This window comes from Megachile rotundata, chromosome 16, assembly GCF_050947335.1.
Source record: "Megachile rotundata isolate GNS110a chromosome 16, iyMegRotu1, whole genome shotgun sequence".
Classification (NCBI taxonomy): Eukaryota; Metazoa; Arthropoda; class Insecta; order Hymenoptera; family Megachilidae; genus Megachile; species Megachile rotundata.
In genome coordinates, this window is record NC_134998.1 from 7,729,614 (window position 1) to 7,748,189 (window position 18,576).

The window sequence follows — 18,576 nt, forward strand, 5'->3', positions numbered from 1 at the left end:
TCAAGCGTCAAAATACCAAGCATTGTATTACCAGGTATTGAAATAACACGCTTTAAAATGTGATGAGTTGAACTACCACGAACCGAAGTACCACGCGTCGAAATACCACGCGTTGCATTATCATAAGTTGAAATGTGATACGTGGTACCACCACGAGTCGAATTACCACGCGTTGAAATACGATACGTGGTACTACCACGCGTTGAAATTCGATACGTAGCACTATCACGCGTTGAAATACGATATGTGGTACTACCACGCGTTGAAATACGATACGTGGTACTACCACGCGTTGAAATTCGATACGTGGTACCACCACGCGTTGAAATTCGATACGAGGTGTTACCACGCGTTGAAGTACGATACGTGGAAGCATCACGCGTTGAAATTCGATGCGTGGTACTACCACGCGTTGAAATACGATACGTGGTACTACCACGCGTTGAAATACGATGCGTGGTACTACCACGCGTTGAAATACAATACGTGGAAGCATCACGCGTTGAAATTCGATGCGTGGAACCACCACGCGTTGAAATTCGATGCGTGGTACTACCACGCGTTGAAATTCGATGCGTGATACTACCACGCGTTGAAATACGATACGTGGTACTACCACGCGTTGAAATTCGATGCGTGATACTACCACGCGTTGAAATACGATATGTGGAATCACCACGCGTTGAAATACGATACGTGGTACTACCACGCGTTGAAATATGATACGTGGAACCACCACGCGTTGAAATTCGATACGTGGTACTACCACGCGTTGAAATACAATACGTGGAACCACCACGCGTTGAAATTCGATGCGTGGTACTACCACGCGTTGAAATACGATATGTGGAATCACCACGCGTTGAAATACGATATGTAGTAGTACCACGAGTCGAATTACCACGCGTTGAAATATGATACGTCGCTACCACCACAAGTAGAATTATCACGCGTTGAAATACGATACGTGGTACTACGACGGTCCAAATTACCACGCATTGCATTACCACGCGCTGAAATAACGCGTGCTGTAATACTACTCGTATCACTACTCGTTGAAATACCATGTGTACTTTACATCACATATTACCACGCACTGTATTATCAATTGTAAAGCTATCCAGTATATTTCCATCTCAAACTTACAAGCATAATAAGGATGTTAATATTCGCAAAAAAAGCGAAAAAAATTTAAAGTAAATATTTTACAATTAACCCTTTGGCGTTCAGCGATCCGATCGAACGCATAAAGCAAAGAAGCCATTGTTGCTGAAGAACGCACGTGTAGTTTAACAAAATAAAAATAATAAAATGTAGCCGTTACTTGAATAACCCTGCAAGGGTTCTTTGTGCAACCACCTCTCGCTAACCGGGGAAGAGTTCGTGCGATAAAAACAAGAATATCTTATGTAACGATTTTAATATATTCGTTGAAATATTAGCACAATTAATTTTTACCGATGTAATATCGATAATTAGCGGTGATCGTTGTACAATTACCCAGTTCGATAGCAAAATGATCTCGTGGTAATTGTTTTTCAAATCAGCCCCGTTAAATCCTCATTAGCAAGCGAACGAGCGAGGCAATTAATTTCGATTAGTCGCCAGCTCGATTCATCGATGTTAATGAAATTGTCGGTGAATCTGTCGCGTCCCATCAAAATCCATGAACTTAATGGCCAACAGTTTGATAGGCGATAAAACCTGGGTGATCAACGGGATTCAAAAACATTTGTTCATCGAGTCTATTAATTGTTTTTCATCGAACGACGCGAGACTTTCAATACTCGTTCTATAGAAATTCGACGAGCAAATATTTGAAAAGCGTTCGAATCGAAACATTTATTAATTCGAATATTTTTATCACAATTGTTCGAACAGATTTTTATTGAAAAAGAGACATGTGTTACGATATTACCAAAGGAATATTTTATACCAAAGGTTGCAATTAGCGACAAAGTAAATTTTTCTACAATAGCACGACATAATTTTCCACCTGTCTTGCTGTCGATAATAAAATTATCGATTCTCCTTCCGTACAAGATACCCCACTCACAGTTCATGGACTCGTGCGTCCTTAAAGGGATACATTGGTATCCGATAAAATGAATATTGAAAAGGCGGGAAATAAGAAACACTCACCCGCAGATCCAGGAATGCCTCCTCCTTGGCACGCTACTTTGAGGAACGAGCAGTAAAGGGGCTGTGCCCTTCCCGCCACTTCCGCCTCCGTCCCCGGCCGGAAGCCGAAGCTCCGGTACCTGAAGGCTGCTCATCTTCCAGGGTGTCGTTCGTTAGGTCAGCAAAACGACACATTTAACCCGCCCTCCTCGACTCGAATTGCTCTTCGATCGTGCATCACTCACCGTTTCTCGCTCTCGATCGATCAGCGAGAATATCGAGCCACCAACTTCCCGTCTCTTCGACTATGAAACGGGCATTCTTCATTCGTGCCCGATTAGGAGATCGTCGATTCGAACATCCGGTGAGACTACGCAGGAGAAACGGCTTTGGAATGCGGAAGGTTAGGAACATACCCTTTTGTAAAGTAGCAGTTGATGGCACTTTCTCTCTTTAACTGAGTATTTTCCTTACTTTTAGTTTAATATAAAATAACTTTTCTTTGTATTGATCTCAGTATTTGACAAGTTTAGTGCAAGTCTCAGAAAGGAAGCTTCAAAATTCGAAACAATGTATAGAAATTATTATTATAACTTATAGTGGTATATCTACTTATGTGGAATAATAAAAACAATCAATATTTCGTTTGACAATAAGATTTGACTATGTATACATTTATAAAGTACAAATTAATTAGATTTACAATTGATCTGGGCCCGTAGTGATAGACATGCGTACTCGCGAGTCGTATTGAGGCTCGCACTGCGCAGGTCGTTACGCACGCAGCCTATACAGAGCTCACGCATGCGCAGATTGTTGCGTGCGCAGAACGGTGCGCGCAGTCTGTACCGAGCTCACGCATGCGTAGATCAACACATCTACTAAAAACTCGTATTCTACAGTGAATTTACCAATTTTTCACACATTTCAAGATATTTACTGTATAACAAACGTATTAAAACAGTAATATAAGCAATAATTTACCACCTAGCGCTCCAGATATTTGTAAACATACGAAATACGATTACTCACGCGTAATTGGCATGAGACTAACAGGATCTCAGTATTTATACTGGTATCAAGCCAAAGTATACAATTTTCAGTTCTAGCCTAACCAAATGCATTTTAACACACTATAACTGTATTATGAATAAAAACTATTTTAAATCGACTTTACTTAAATGAATTTATTTCAAATAAAATTGTGTAAGTTCCGGACTCTTTTAGGACAATGTTTCGTGATGGAAATCGAAGCTCGAACATTTAAACTTCACTCTTAAATTGTGCCCGTCAATTTCTTTCGAACTCCTCCGAAAGTTTCTTTGAGAATAGTTCGGCTTTACTGCGCAGTGCTACCTTACAAAAGGTTAAATAGGGCTCCATTTGAAGTACGGAGACCCCCTCAATCCCGCAGAATTTATGCGGATCCTTTCTACCCAGATTGTAACAGTGCCGTGTGAATTTTTGGGTTAAATTGCTCGGAAAGAACAATTTGTACGAAGCGGGGTGTGTTTTTTATTCGTCGCAAATAACATTCGTTCTTCCGTAAATCGTGTTTACGGTTCTCGATATATTATCGGGAATTAAATTATACGCAGTAGCGAAAACGACCGGTTTTAGTAAAATTATTAAACATTAAGTAACTTTCATTAGCAAACTTTCTCCATTATATACTAATTACCTGAACAGTTTCTGAGTATCAAAATTTGTGCCTCTAATTGTACAAATGTGTCAATTAACGCCTGAATCGGTAACATTACGTAACAAGCCACTTCTTTCCCTCCTTCATTTAAATATTCAAAACTGGTATGTATTCAAAGAACATTAACGTTTGTTAATGATGTACCCGAGGAAGATCGTGGAATCACGGTTCGATGTTCAAGGTTTCCACGAAAGCATCATAATTTCTCATATCGATCGTTTTTTATTGCTCGTAAAACGTCAATTCAAATTGAACGGATAAGTATCGTGCAATAAGCGATCACGCCCGATCGTTTGCACGGGGATAAAAAATGGAACGCAATCCACTGATCATATGTATTGAACACGCATCATTTATTTCTTCTCGCGTTTCATTCATTACGGGACAAATGAAAAATCTTGTTCTACATTGATTCGTCACTTTTTTTCTTTTAATTCCCGGTACATTTTTCACGGCTTGGAGTATCATTATATTGATGGCAAATAAAAACAGGAAATAATTTGCTTTATGAATTATTAACCATATGTTTATTATACTTGACTCTAAAAATTCAAAAACATTTTTAATTTAATTTTTTTTTTAAATGTTCACATTTTTAAAATTGTTCATACTTTGCAGTATCCAAATCTTCAACCCCACGTTAATTAAAAAAGTTCGTTAAAAAAAGAGTTTTTAAATTTTTGATGAAATTCAAAAGTGTCGAATTTAAAAGAATTATTTTATAACAAGTTGTTTTTAGATAAAAAGGTTGCGTGTATTCTGCAGTATAGGCCGCTGTCGAAATATCGATTTAATTGTGTGGAAGTTAGAGTGTGATAATCGATAATCGATTATCGATCGTCTTTGTACCCTTTAGCTCGAAAGCTTATTAATAATAATGCAATAAGGGCAGCTGCACCATTGTGCAACGTTAATCGCGCAGGCTTTTCGCCGATCGCTCGCATAAACACCTCGATGATTAGATGGTTTTATGGAAATTTATTGGTTGTCGCTACAATTTAAGTTTTCAAACTGTTAATGATTTTTCAGTTATTTAAAATTCAATAACTCCGTATAAGAAATTTACAACATTGAAAATGACGAAAATTAAAAGTGACAAAAATTGAAAGAGACAAAAATTAAAAATGACGAAAATTAAAAATGACGAAAATTAAAAATGACGAAAATTAAAAATGACAAAAATTAAAAATGACGAAAATTAAAAATGACAAAATTTAAAATTTACAAAAATTAAAAATGACCAAAATTGAAAGTGACAAAAATTAAAAATGACAAAAATTAAAATTTATAAAAATTAAAAATGACGAAAATTAAAAATGACAAAAATTAAAAACGACAAAAATTAAAATTTACAAAAATTAAAATTTACAAAAATTAAAATTTACAAAAATTAAAAGTGACAAAAATTAAAATTTACAAAAATTAAAAATGAAAAAAACTAAAAATTACAATAACAGCTAATATATAAATTAAATTTGAAATCTCGATACAAAGCATATTTTTGCACCAAACACATCTTATTTCGGTACACTCGAAACAAAATAAAATTTTTCAATCGTGTTTTCGCGAGCCGTGATTTTTACGATGGAGAAGTTTCAATGTCAGTCCGTTAAATATAAAACGATATAAAATGTGAACAAAAGACGTTATAGAGTACGGTGAAAAAATTCGTAGAAAGTCTTCGAAATTCGTCAACGTAAATCACGTTTCAAAATGAGTTGAATTTTGACAGTGTGTAACACGAGACCTCGACAAAATAAGCTATTAAAATTCTTCTCGTGGATCGCGATGTTCACGTGTCTTTTTGGCCATTTTTGCTTGCGAATTCCGACAAACTTTTCTCGCTACAGGAATACAAATGAGAAAAATTATCGAATTTCCCAGGATTCAACGCAACAGGCTACAAAATTTATTTTCGGACATAATGGATACGGTGTACTGTTTTAAAATTGCAATTAATATGGATGACGTTGACAAATAACACACGTACATCTATGTATATTATTAACCCTTGACAATCATTAATAATATTAATCATTAAGGGTCAAATTTGGGTTCAAATACTTCGAGAATAATTTTTGGCGGATTTTGGGGATTTTTAGAAACCCCCGGTAGAAAATTAATACGTTTCGGTCCTTGTTTGTTTTATGTTGTATTGAAATCTCCAAAATTATATTCCGAGTGACCATTGTTCGATTCTGACCTTTAAAACTAACTTCATAGCAATTTATTAATAAAATCACTACTACTAGCGCCACCCGTAAAACGCGAACGAAACATAACCTAAACCTAACCGAAATGTGTAGTGCACTCGCGTTATAATTGTTCTGCATTAATTAGGTAAAATAACAAACGGAAATGTTAGACTGAAGATGAAAACGATAGTACTCTGAATGGTTGCAATTTAGATGCACTTTCGAGAGAAGGAGGGACGTTTTGATATCTTTAATGAAATATCTAGAAACAGCTGTTGCGTCTTGAATATCGTTCGCTTGGCAGATACTGCATTTCAGATTGCAAGGAATATGATAACACGTGCCAAACATTTTCTTATTTCTATTTAGGGAGGTTTAAATTACTTGAAACACGCAATATCAAAATCCTTGAATATCAAATTTTATTTTTTGTACAATTGACAACTTCAAAATACCTTCTCGATGCATTAATTTTGATGATTGCAGTCTTTTGACAAGTCTGACACACTCGTACTTGGTGATCTTTTTTACTCAAATTTTTAATACATATTTGGAATTCAATAATTTGCACAGTCGATCGACACCAAATTGCCACAACATTTCGACTTTAAAATCGACTAAATTTCTGAACCTCAAACTTACTCTAAATCTTTTCAATATGTAAAATAGCTTTAACCCCTCGCACTATTTTGAGAAAAATAAGGTTAGATAACCTCAACTGCACTTCATGTTAAAGTTAACATAGCTAGTAAGATTTTATTTTGTGAACACGAAGAAGAAATTAAAATGGAACTCGTACCAGTCACCTAGTAACTCCATCTCTCCGATGACAATTTAACCCCTCGCACTCTTTCGACGAGTCTGACTCGTGACGCATTCGTGACGCACTCGTACTTCGTCATCAATTTTACTCGAATTTTTAATACGCATTTGCAGTTCAAGTCCAATTGCATAGTCGTTTGATACTAAATTGACATAACATTTCAACTTTCTTTCCCTGTTTTAATATTGTGATTAGTTCTGAGACACCTGACAAATCATAGCACAAGAGGTTAACTTCCAGTCAAATTTTTATGTCACGGTTGCTCAAGTTTTGATTAACCAGAAAAGATGAAATTTTTTGTTAAGTATGAGGAATAGTGGAATAGAAGGGTAGTACAGTGAAATAGTTGTATAGTGTCGGAGAGAAATAGAACAGTTGTATATTAGTGTAACCTTGCATTACAATATCGCGACGCACTCGTGACGCACACTACAGTGCGTGATATACCAGACTCGTATTTTCACTGCATTTCTGTTTTTGGTTCAATTCTAATAATCTGTACAATCAAGGATCGCTGAAGGCAAAATGTACTTCACATTTTAATTTTCTTTGTTGCCTCAACGTTGTAGAAATTAGCCAGCTGTGAATGACGCAACTGTCTGAAAAATTGTAGGTTAAGGGCTTAAAGAAATAGGTAGATGTATAGTGAATTAGTAGAATAGTAAAATAGAACAGTAGTGGTACAGTAAAATTGTGTATATCTGTTTTAATATTGTAGTGATTGACCTGACAAATAAATCGTAGTGCAAAGGTTAAATACACATTGAATCTTAGGTTCGACCTTAAGTGATTGGAATCAATAATGGATTAAAAGGTTTGAACCCATGGTCCAAGTTGCAGGAACCATGGAGTAACGAAATCCAATATCTCGTATTTTTGGAACTGCTCCAACCATTATCCTGATGGATACGCAACGTTTTGTTGCACCTTGAAATCTTCAAGAGGAACTAAAAACTTGGATCAGCAAAGTTTGTTGCAAACTGTTTTCAAAGTCACGAAGCTCTACTCTTTGAATGCATTAAATCCTCGATATTTTCCTTCTAGTGTCCTTCATTGAGAACACTTATTCACTGTGACGTTTGTATTTCATTCTCCCGCCTCTAAGCCCCTAGCGCAGGGAAATACGAGGAGCTAAGCCTCAGATAATAAATTTCAAAGTATAACAAATGCGATACACGACATAAAAGCATCACGAAATGAAACTTACATGAATTTGAAGATAAAGCTTCGCCGAAAATTGCTGTGCAAACGTTTCGTCGAAAATTCCCAGATAAATCGAGTATTTTCTCAGGCAAAAAAACGATGTAAAGGTTTTTGCTCGTTCGGGAAACAAGGATTGTGTCGTGGTCAAGGATTCCGAAGGTTTGGAAAACAGTTACGACGATAGGTCGATTCGAGGATTCACGAGGGTCGTGTTATCGACGGAAGCTGAAGAATGGAGAAACTCATTCCGTCTGGTTGCACGGATCGCGAAAAAAACCTATGCAATCGATGCTCCCGGGTTCTGCGGGTGACGTTCCCTTCGGTACCGGCACGTTTCCACGTTCTAAACTAGATTCCTCGATAATCAGAAATGCTGAGAATTTCGATTCTGTCGCCGGTGAAATGATCGGAATTCCCCTGTACACGCAGACCAATCCCTTGCAGTCCATCGATTGTTTGTTAATTATCGGATTTTTCTTGGGACCTCTGTTTTTCTTTAATAAACATTTTCTCGGTTTACACAAGAAACTTTTACATTTCATACGAATTTATTTTTAGTTTTCACGTATAATTTATTTTGACGATGTTTGAAAAATCGTAGTGAAATATTCGAAACGTTTGAAAATTGTGTACAATATACTATAAATACGAATTTTAAAGCGTGGTATAATTTACGGAAAATATGTGTCAACAATATATAAAAAGAAATGAAATATGCTGCAAGAAATTGTATAAAAAGAAATATAGGAGACCTATAAAAAGAAATGGAATATATTTCAAAAGGCACAAAAAGAAATGAAATATATTCAAAAAGACATGTCAGAAGAAACCAAATATAATGCGAGATAAAAAATAAATAAAAATATGCACGAATAAGACTTTGTAGATTACTTTATCGAAAGAGTTATAAATTTATAAATTTATTAAGAAAAGAGTATTTATAAATTTATCGAAGAAAACGAAATAAAGGAAATCGTCCGTAGTTCGCAACGATCGAAATTTCGGTCGAAATGAATAATAATGACTGGGTTAATGACGATAAATTTCAGTGGAAAGTTTAATTAGGAATTAATGAATGTTCGGAAGTCAATTAAACATATCTGGACACTAATTCATTAAGTGACAATGAAGAATTGTTCTCGGAATTTATCGCAGTCGGTTTAAGTAGGAGAGTTCGGTGATCAGACGCGGTTAATAGAAACGGGCTTAAGGAACCAGACACCGTTTTCCACTTTAAGTAGATTCAGACAATAACCAGACGCTCTTAACGTTGTCGTTCTCAGACTGGAAAATTTTCCACCTCGACTTGCCAAAACAGTATTACAATTTATGACGCGCGTTTTTCCAAGAATTTCGATAAAAATTTTTACAGCCGGAAAGAATTTGGTGATAATATATATTGTTAGTATATGAATATCGCTTCCATATCTGTTTCATGTTTTTATTCGTCGAAATCGAAGTTTGAAATTTCAAGAATACGGAAGTGGTTAATAAATATTTCGAGAGGTGAAAGTTTGGAATTTCGAAAATTTTAATTTGGTGAATTTAAATGATTTATAATTTATTTAGAAAATAATTTGAAATTTATATTGTTGGAGGATTTAAAGTTTTTATTATTGTGATTCACTTCAATTTATCTTTAAATGACTTTAAAGTGGAGCTCCAGAATCGGCGATATAACGAGAGTCTATCGTATCGTGACACTCATCGAAATTTATACCAGCGTTTTATATGGTCGTGGTCGAAAATATATTACAGTAGAGAATATATTAATGCCTCATAAATATCCTATATTATCGAGATCTACTTCAAATTGTTTCCACTCAATGAAATTGTACTTTAGGAAATATTTAAATTCGAACTCTGAAATAATGGTCAATAAATATATCAGGTATTGCAAATTTATAACGTACACAATTTTACTTTGTTCCAGATTAAAAAATTTTGATTATTGGTGCAATCTCTATCATTCCACTTATCTTTAAATTACTTGAACACAATCGGCAATATAACGAGAGTCACCCACACTTTAACCTCATATAAATTTATACGTATTGAAGTTTCAAGAAAACTAAAATAATAATCAATAAATATATCAAGCTTTAAAAGTTTATAACATACAAAATTTTATTTTTGCAAATTTTACCTAAATTAACTAATAAATTAATTTAATTTAAAATTTATTTAGAATTAAAATTTACTCTGTTCCAAATTTTTGAAATTTGATTATTGATGCAATCTCTATCATTCCACTTATCTTTAAATTACTTGAACACAATCGGCAATATAACGAGAGTCAACCACACCATAACCCCACAAAAATTTGTACGTATTGAAATTTCAAGAAAACTAAAATAATAAGCAATAAATATATCAAGCTTTAAAAGTTTATAACATACAAAATTTTACCTTCACAAATTCAACTCAAATTAACTTTAAATTTAATTTAAAATTTACTTAGAATTAAAATTTACTCTGATCCAAATTGAACAATTTCGATTATCAGTGCAATCTCTATCATTCCATCTATCTTTAAGCGACGTGTGTACAATCGGCAATATAACGAGAGTCAACAATAACATGTGTACAATCGGCAATATAACGAGAGCCAAAAGTAATGCATGTACAATTGGAAATATAAGGAGAGTCAACAATGACATATGCACAATCGGCAATATAACGAGAGTGAACAATGACATATGCACAATCGGCATTATAACGAGAGTCCACCACACCCATAAAAATTGATAGCAGTTTCATACGTTCACGATCGAAATCTTGCAATTCGTGTCGAAAGCAATAATCACGTGTACATAAAAAACATGTGTGCTGATATTAGTGATCGATCGAATAAGTGTTATCGATGATGATGCAAGAGGAAATCGTACGACTCTTCAGACGAGTATCGTGCATACGATTATTGGAAAGCAATTTGCGTGCCAAACGTAAATTTAGAGACTTTAGTCGTCGATCGCATAATTTATTTCGATCTCACCTGTTTACTTGGCTTCGTGTCATTCCGACAAATATATCCACGTATCATAATTTCAACAATTAAAAATATTTCGAAGGTTGCATTATTGCACGCGTGATCGATTCACACGTGATATGCTAATCAATCTTTACGGTCACTGAACAGATTTGCGGTCCCGTGCTGATTAACTTAAAATTTAATAATTGAAATTATCTTCAATAATTTCATGAGAATTTCTTAATTTCCTCGCTCTCTACAGGTCGACTCAAAATAAATGAATTTTTCAAGGAGTAACGTTTTTTGCGCTTCCATAAAGACTTCGAACAAAGAGAAATTCTTTTCGCATTTCACGGTGTTTTTCTTTCAAGAAAACTCTGCTCTTGACACCGAGTTATGGTAGTGAAGTATGATGGCTCGAGTTAAGTGCACATGCACCTTGTAAATCTTCGAAGCCGTGTTTCAAGGAAATAAACCGCGAAGAACGAAGATTCATTCGACAATTTTAACCTATTTTTTTTTCTAATCTCCTTGTCACCGGTTCGATCACGTTTTACATTTAATTTATCGAGTCTCGTAATTTTCGAGATACTCCGAGGCTTCCATTATCTGAAAATTCGCAAGAGCCTCCATCATTGAACCGGGGCCAATCTTCCATGTTTTCGTTTACAGAAAATGCGAAGAATTTTGCAAAGCCAAAATTTAGTCGATAATTTATTTATCCATTTATTCGTGCAATATTTATCCATCTTTATCCTCAAGAACGTATGTTACTTTGTTAATTCAGGAAATATTGTTCAGGAAGAATGTTCGACCGATTTCCGTTCGTCCGAAACGTCTGAGTCGCCAAAGATCCAATAGCAAAGTATCTGTTCTTAATTACACGGCAAACGCTTTGGAACAATGCAGTCCGTCGCCATTGAATCCGCAGACGATAGTTGTTGGTGTCCTGAACCGTGTTCAACCGTGATATGCCCTGGCATTGTGTCGGTAAACCACATGTCATCCTCTCCAGTTAGATATCGATCAAACGGATACACGATACGCCAGCTTTTGGGCTTCAATTCTGCTAAAGGACACCATTTTTTGTCGCGGACAAATGAAACTGTCTCGAAGAAGACATAAAACGGTTTGGTCAGCTAATGGCTCGAAAAAGGTGCTTCTTAAACCAAATCCTCAACCAAATGATCGTCACAAATCGATAAGTATGACATAAATATGTGGCAAGCTTCATATCAAACGTCAGTATACCGATCGACGACACCTCTCGTATCTTATTCTTTAACACTGAACCTACAGGCATACGTGTACTTAACTTGGAATTAATTTAATGAAATTGAAAAATAAAAATTTAAACGAAGTTGACAAATAAATACACAAACGATGAAACATAAATTAGTACACTTTTATTCTTTATCTTGGTGAAAATCAAGTCTGATTTCAAGTGGTGTATTTTAACAAAATGTGTCTGTTATAATGATAAGCTTTGTGGAGCGGTCATTTGACTGGTTTGGTGGTTTGAGTGTTAATTAAAATATCACATGTATGCTAAGAAAAATGAAGATGAGGAGACACACATCTTATTGGTTTTAGAAGCACACATCGTATGCTATTGGTTTTAGAAAGATTCAGAGAATCTAGGGAAACTTGAGGTAAACTTGAAGAAGACATTTCAAGCAAATTAGAGTTTAGGAATTCTTTACAGCCTTTGATAATCTTAGAACTCTTGTATAAAAATCTTCAGGGAGTTTTGGGAAAAGCCTAGGAGCCACTTAGGGTAGCCTAGCCTCCTATGCTCTAGGGCGTATTCTGCAAGGAAACTTCTTGAAAACTTGATGGATCACTCAAGGTTCATATAGGGAGATCATAAGAAGAGCCTAAGACTTATGAAATACACTAGAAAGCACTAAATCCCCAGAAACCTTGAAGTCCTAAGAGCCATACTTCTAGGACGTCCATGGGACATGCTAGCTTTCGAGTGTTCACCTATAGTAGCCTAACTCTTGCAACTCTTAGCTTAGAATAACTTAGAATAACTTAGAACTCTTGTATGAAAATCTTGAGGGAGTTTTGGGAAAAGCCTAAGAGCCACTTAGAGTAGCCTAGGCTTCTATGCCCTAAGGCGTGCAAGGAAGCAATACCTCTTGAAAACTTGATGGATTACTCGAGGTTCATATAGGGAGACCATAAAAGGAGCCTAAGACCTAAGGAGTACCTAGAAAGCACTAGACCCCCAGAAAACTAGAAGTCCCAAGTGCCATGGTTTGGGAGGACGTCCTAGCTTTCGACTGTTACAACAAATCTTGTTCTTCCACTAGAGTATATTTTCATCAGAAAAGACTATCTACCTCGACTATACACTTAGTAATCGCATACAACTTGAACTTTCAAAAATTTGAAGATATCCGTCCATGTCCACATTAGGTGTGAACGTACTGACGATGTGAAGTTCTATTTTTCAAAATTTGGAGAAATCAGTCCCCCGTCCACAGCAGATGTGGACATACTAATGATATGAAGTTCTACTTTCCAAAATTTGAACAAATCCATCTGTGTCCATATGTGAACGTACTGACGCTATGAAGTTCCACTTTCCAAAATTTGAACAAATCCATCTGTGTCCATATGTGAACATACTGACGCTATGAAATTCTACTTTCCAAAATTTGAAAAAATCCATCCGTGTCCATATGTGAACGTACTGACGTTATGAAGTTCTACTTTCCAAAATTTGAACAAATCCATCTGTGTCCATATGTGAACGTACTGACGCTATGAAGTTCTACTTCCCAAAATTTGAACAAATCCATCTGTGTCCATATGTGAACATACTGATGCTATGAAGTTCCACTTTCCAAAATTTGAACAAATCCATCTGTGTCCATATGTGAACATACTGACGATATAAAGTTCTACTTTCCAAAATTTGAAGAAATCCATCTGTGTCCACATGTGAACATACTGACGCTATGAAGTTCTACTTTCCAAAATTTGAACAAATCCATCTGTGTCCATATGTGAACATACTGACGCTATGAAGTTCTACTTTCCAAAATTTAAACAAATCCGTCCGTGTCCACATGTAACCCTACTAACCTAACCAAGTTCTACATTACCTCCATTCCCAGATTCACTATACCTCCACATCGAAAGGCGTTAGGCCACTTACTGCCAAGAGAATTGCCCTCGGGTGTGGCATATTTAATTCAGAAAGACATAGGCAACAGAGGATTCAGACACTTTCAAACCTAATTTCCGATCGGGCAATATCTTGTCGCGTATTTTATTTTCAATCGATCATAAGCTGCGCTGTCCCTGAACTATGGACTTTAATTGCAACTTCGAAGCGAATGCACAACAAACTTTCTGCAACGGCAAAGTAGATATTTTTACGACCCTATCCCTCGGTGTCGGCCATCGTTTCAAAAGTTTTGCGGCCTCTTTGACAGGGATTTTTTAGATACAGGATTGGCTGATGACAACAGGACGCGTTTCCCCTTTTTGAGTCACGGGACCTGAAGGGTCGCGTGCATAATTATACAATAATTATGCGCACTTTTTGTTTGGGTTTTATTGTCGGAAATTGCACCTTTTTTGAAAAGTTTCCATGTTTGATCAGTTGAGTGCTGTTGAATACAGGGGTATCGTAACAGGAAATTGCAACGGAGCTCCGAAACCGACGAAAGGCTAACTAAATCGTTTCACATCCCACGGGAATGTGTGTAAGATTGATTTCTCGCTTTTCGGCGAAACGGGACTCTTCCTGAGTGTATCGTCCTGGGAGTTTCGTGTCAAAGGTAGTTCTATCCGTTCCACCATATTTCGCCGAGGATTTTTAACGACCAAGTTTAAATTAGCATGCTTAAATTTCGCAATATTCAATGAGTCGCCTTGAATGCATAAATAACTATTCATATTCTAATCCGAGATGTCGAAGTTTACAGAACTTGAAAAGGCGATGAAACATGCCTTTCTCGGTTGTGTAATAAATCGACCAGTCACGAATTCACATTTTTTCTAATTCGCCGGAGTTCAAGTTATATAATTTGTGTTTCGATCGAGTAGCCATGCAGGGAAAGATTACAAAACGTGTGTGTTGTAATATTATTTTTGCGTATGGCACCTGTGTGAATAAAAATATTCAAACTTATATTTCAATCCTGTAAATCTAAAAACACCCTTAAATCCCTGGTCGTTTTCGCTGCGGCAATAAATAAACCTTTCGAATTTCAAGATCCGCTAATAAAATTGACAAATGGCGCTGATAAAAATATTAGAAATTTTACATCCGAGGTGAAAAATTGATCGTAGCCATTTATTTCGGTTTTCGAATAATTTTCATGTAAATTGAAAAGGAAGAAAGTGGTGTTTACTTAGTCACGGTTCTACGCACGCCTGCATTATTTAAGTGACTTCCGGGTTCGGAGCGCAGATAAAAACGCTCGCGCTGCGAAATTTTCACTTCCTCTTCGCGCGATTTCGTCGACGATTCTCACAGGGCACTGATACCGTTATTCCCGCTTACGAATTCCAACAAAATCTTTCTTACGAGAGACACGCACGAGACACGGGACTTGATCCGCTGTCCAATCAAATATTCAAACGACATGAATTTCGTTGGATTACATTTGCATAAGTGAATACGCATTTTTCTCGCGGCTGGAACAATACATGTATGTTTATCGAATGGATGTAACTCTTTCTGTTATTGATAATGTCGGTTCGATATTTGACACTTGTTGTACGGCTGTCAACGGTGACGAATCGAAACGTTCCGGAAATCGTAATGGCGTGCATAATGACTTGTGTCATGCTCTAAAGTGATATATAAGCGATGCTCGCATTGTCTGGATCCATTCCAACCCTTAACACCCTTGTTCGATTATGTTCTTCTACAGTGATAGATTTGTACCGTCACGGTAATTTATGGTTACCTTAAAATCTGGACATGGGTAATCACGAAAAGGTCTCACGCAATTTTATAATTACGATTGTTAAGTACAGTGTATTAATTGAGGTGGTACTTCAATGGAAATATTGATGATTCTTGGACTAACCCAATCTAACCTTATATTAATGGGTATGTTCGAGTCTAACCTCGTGTGAGTAGATTTAGTTTGATCTCTTTATGACTGGACTTAATTTGCACTAACTTTATGTGAATAGGCTTAACCTAACCTAACATGACTTAGTCTAGCATTATGTGAATAGGCGTGACGTGGTCTTACCTCATGTGAATGGGACTAATTTAGTCTAACCTTCTGTGAATAAACATAACCTGATCTAACCTTGTGTGAATAAGTCTAATTTAACCTAACGTTAAGTCAATAGACATAATTTAATCTAACCTCATGCGAATAGGCCTAATTTAGTCTAACCTTATGTGAATAGAAATAATCTGATCTAACCTTGTGTGAATAAGTCTAATTTAACCTAACGTTAAGTCAATAGGCATAATTTAATCTAACCTCATGTGAATAAGCCTAATTTAGTCTAACCTTATACGAATAGTCATAATCTGATCTAACCTCGTGCGAATAAGTCTAATTTAGTCTAACCTTATATGAATAGTCATAATCTGATCTAACCTCGTGTGAATAAGTCTAATTTAGTGTAACCTTATATGAATAGTCAAAATCTGATCTAACCTCATGTGAATAAGTCTAATTTAGTCTAACCTTATATGAATAGTCATAATCTGATCTAACCTCGTGTGAATAAGTCTAATTTAACCTAACGTGATGTGAATAGGCATAATCTGATCTAACCTCATGTGAGTAGACCTAATGTAGCCTAACATCGTGTAAGTAGGTTTGATCTGATCTAACCTAAGTAATAGACTTAACCTGACCTAATTCAACAAATAGTCTAAACCTAACTCTACCATTAAATTAAGTTAGAATTAGACTTGACTTAGACTTAAGTTAACTCAAAATTAGATTAGGTTCTCTAACCTTAAGTTAAAGTTAGGTTGCATTAAGTCAACTTACGATTGAATTAACCTTAATTAATTTAAATTAGAGGCGAGAGAAAATTATATTTAGTTTGATTCTAATAGAATTAAGGTTCTTTATGTAGGTTAGGATCAAGTTAAGATTATGTTACTGTTAATGCTAGGTTAGATCAGGTTGTTCTACCTAATATCACGATGATTCAGGTTAGGTTAGAATAATAACAAGGAACATCATAACCTTCCCTTGCAAAATACTCAATACAGTTCAAGGGTCATACAAGGGTCAAAATGGTACACATCACAAAAAATATATTTAACAATATATATATAATTGCATAATTTTTATTATACAATTTTATGCTTGTCAACCAGAAAGAAAGATTTAACGAGGCTGTCATTAAAAAATTCGCCATTTCTTTGAACCACGATGCGAAAAGCGTTCGTCGGTACAAGTGCACATTCGCGCGCGTAGTTTCGAAAAAAGGAAAGCGCGGATCTCGTGCGTGTCCCGTGTCGACCAAAAGCTAACAAATTTTTTTCTACTCACGGCTTAATTAATCGTGCGTAGCGTGGTGCGTTGTGTCAACGCACTCTCGTCGGCGGCGAAAAAAAAGGGGCAGGGCACGTACAGAGCTTCGTTCGCGATACGCACGTATATTTACACACACAACACCAGGCACGAGCACACCAGTCGCGACTGAAGTGGCCGCTGGAAATGTCCGCGACATAAACGGATCACGGCACGGCCCACTTCGTGGCGGTCTTCATTTTCGATGGCAAGAAAAAACAACGTTTTGGAGCGCGGCACGCGACGAACAGACGCAACAGCGCACGATGCGCGCACCAGCCGGCACCGTACACGACTGACTGACTGACTGACTGACTAGCCGCCCGAGGCACTACACGGAAGGACACGGAGAAACACGAAGGAGCACGTTTCGCCGGCCGATCTCATCATAAAACATCAAGCGTTTTCATCGAGCGTTAACGATCGTTTAACGGACCTTTCGATTCAACGCCTTGTCCGGGCGATCGCTTTTCGCGCGAATTCAACCGAACAAGTAGATCAGCCGACTAACACCATAGTGAGCAGCCACGAAACTACCCGCGCTGCGGCGCTGCTGGATATCTCGGCCCGCGAACGAACCCACCCGAACGAGCGCGGACAAGCACGAAGACTAATGTCTTGCTTCAATTTATCGGCCGCGCTTAACCCTACCAATTTTCTGTTTTTTTTTTTTTCAATGAAACAGTTTCTTCATCACTGACGGATGACACTTTCAGAATTTCTGAATTGGGGCTAAAAATAAAGAAAGGGAGAGAAATTCTGCGCAGTGCAGCTGTGAAGACGCTACGGTAAAATTTCTGATTTTGAAAAATGAAGTTTGAAAATTTGAAAAATTGTTTGGATTTATTTTGAAGAGAGTGATTTGTTAGTGAACGAAGGAAGATGTAATCTCGTAGAAATACAAAGGGTCCGATATTTTCCATTTCATCCAATTTGTCAACAACGACCTCAAAATGTAGCTTTTACGTGCTGCGCGTTTAAAACATATCCGCGACAAAGGGAAAGGAGAATGAGACTTAATATTTTCGCTCCACGGAATA

General features: G+C 36.5%; 1 protein-coding gene across 7 annotated transcripts in view; it reads right to left on the reverse strand.

The window, feature by feature from the left end:
- dnc (phosphodiesterase dunce) overlaps positions 1-18,576 on the reverse strand; it is a 437,944-nt gene that overhangs the window by 203,742 nt on the left and 215,626 nt on the right. The window contains exons 1-2 of one of the 7 annotated variants that reach the window (XM_076540896.1): positions 17,516-18,004; positions 2,143-2,491 (exon numbers count right to left, since the gene is read on the reverse strand). The exons of the other annotated variants lie outside the window; for them this stretch is intronic. Coding sequence (XP_076397011.1) covers positions 2,143-2,276 — 134 coding nt within the window. The 5' untranslated portion in view covers positions 2,277-2,491; positions 17,516-18,004. Of the gene's footprint in view, positions 1-2,142; positions 2,492-17,515; positions 18,005-18,576 lie in introns of those variants that run through there. 7 annotated transcript variants of the gene reach the window in all.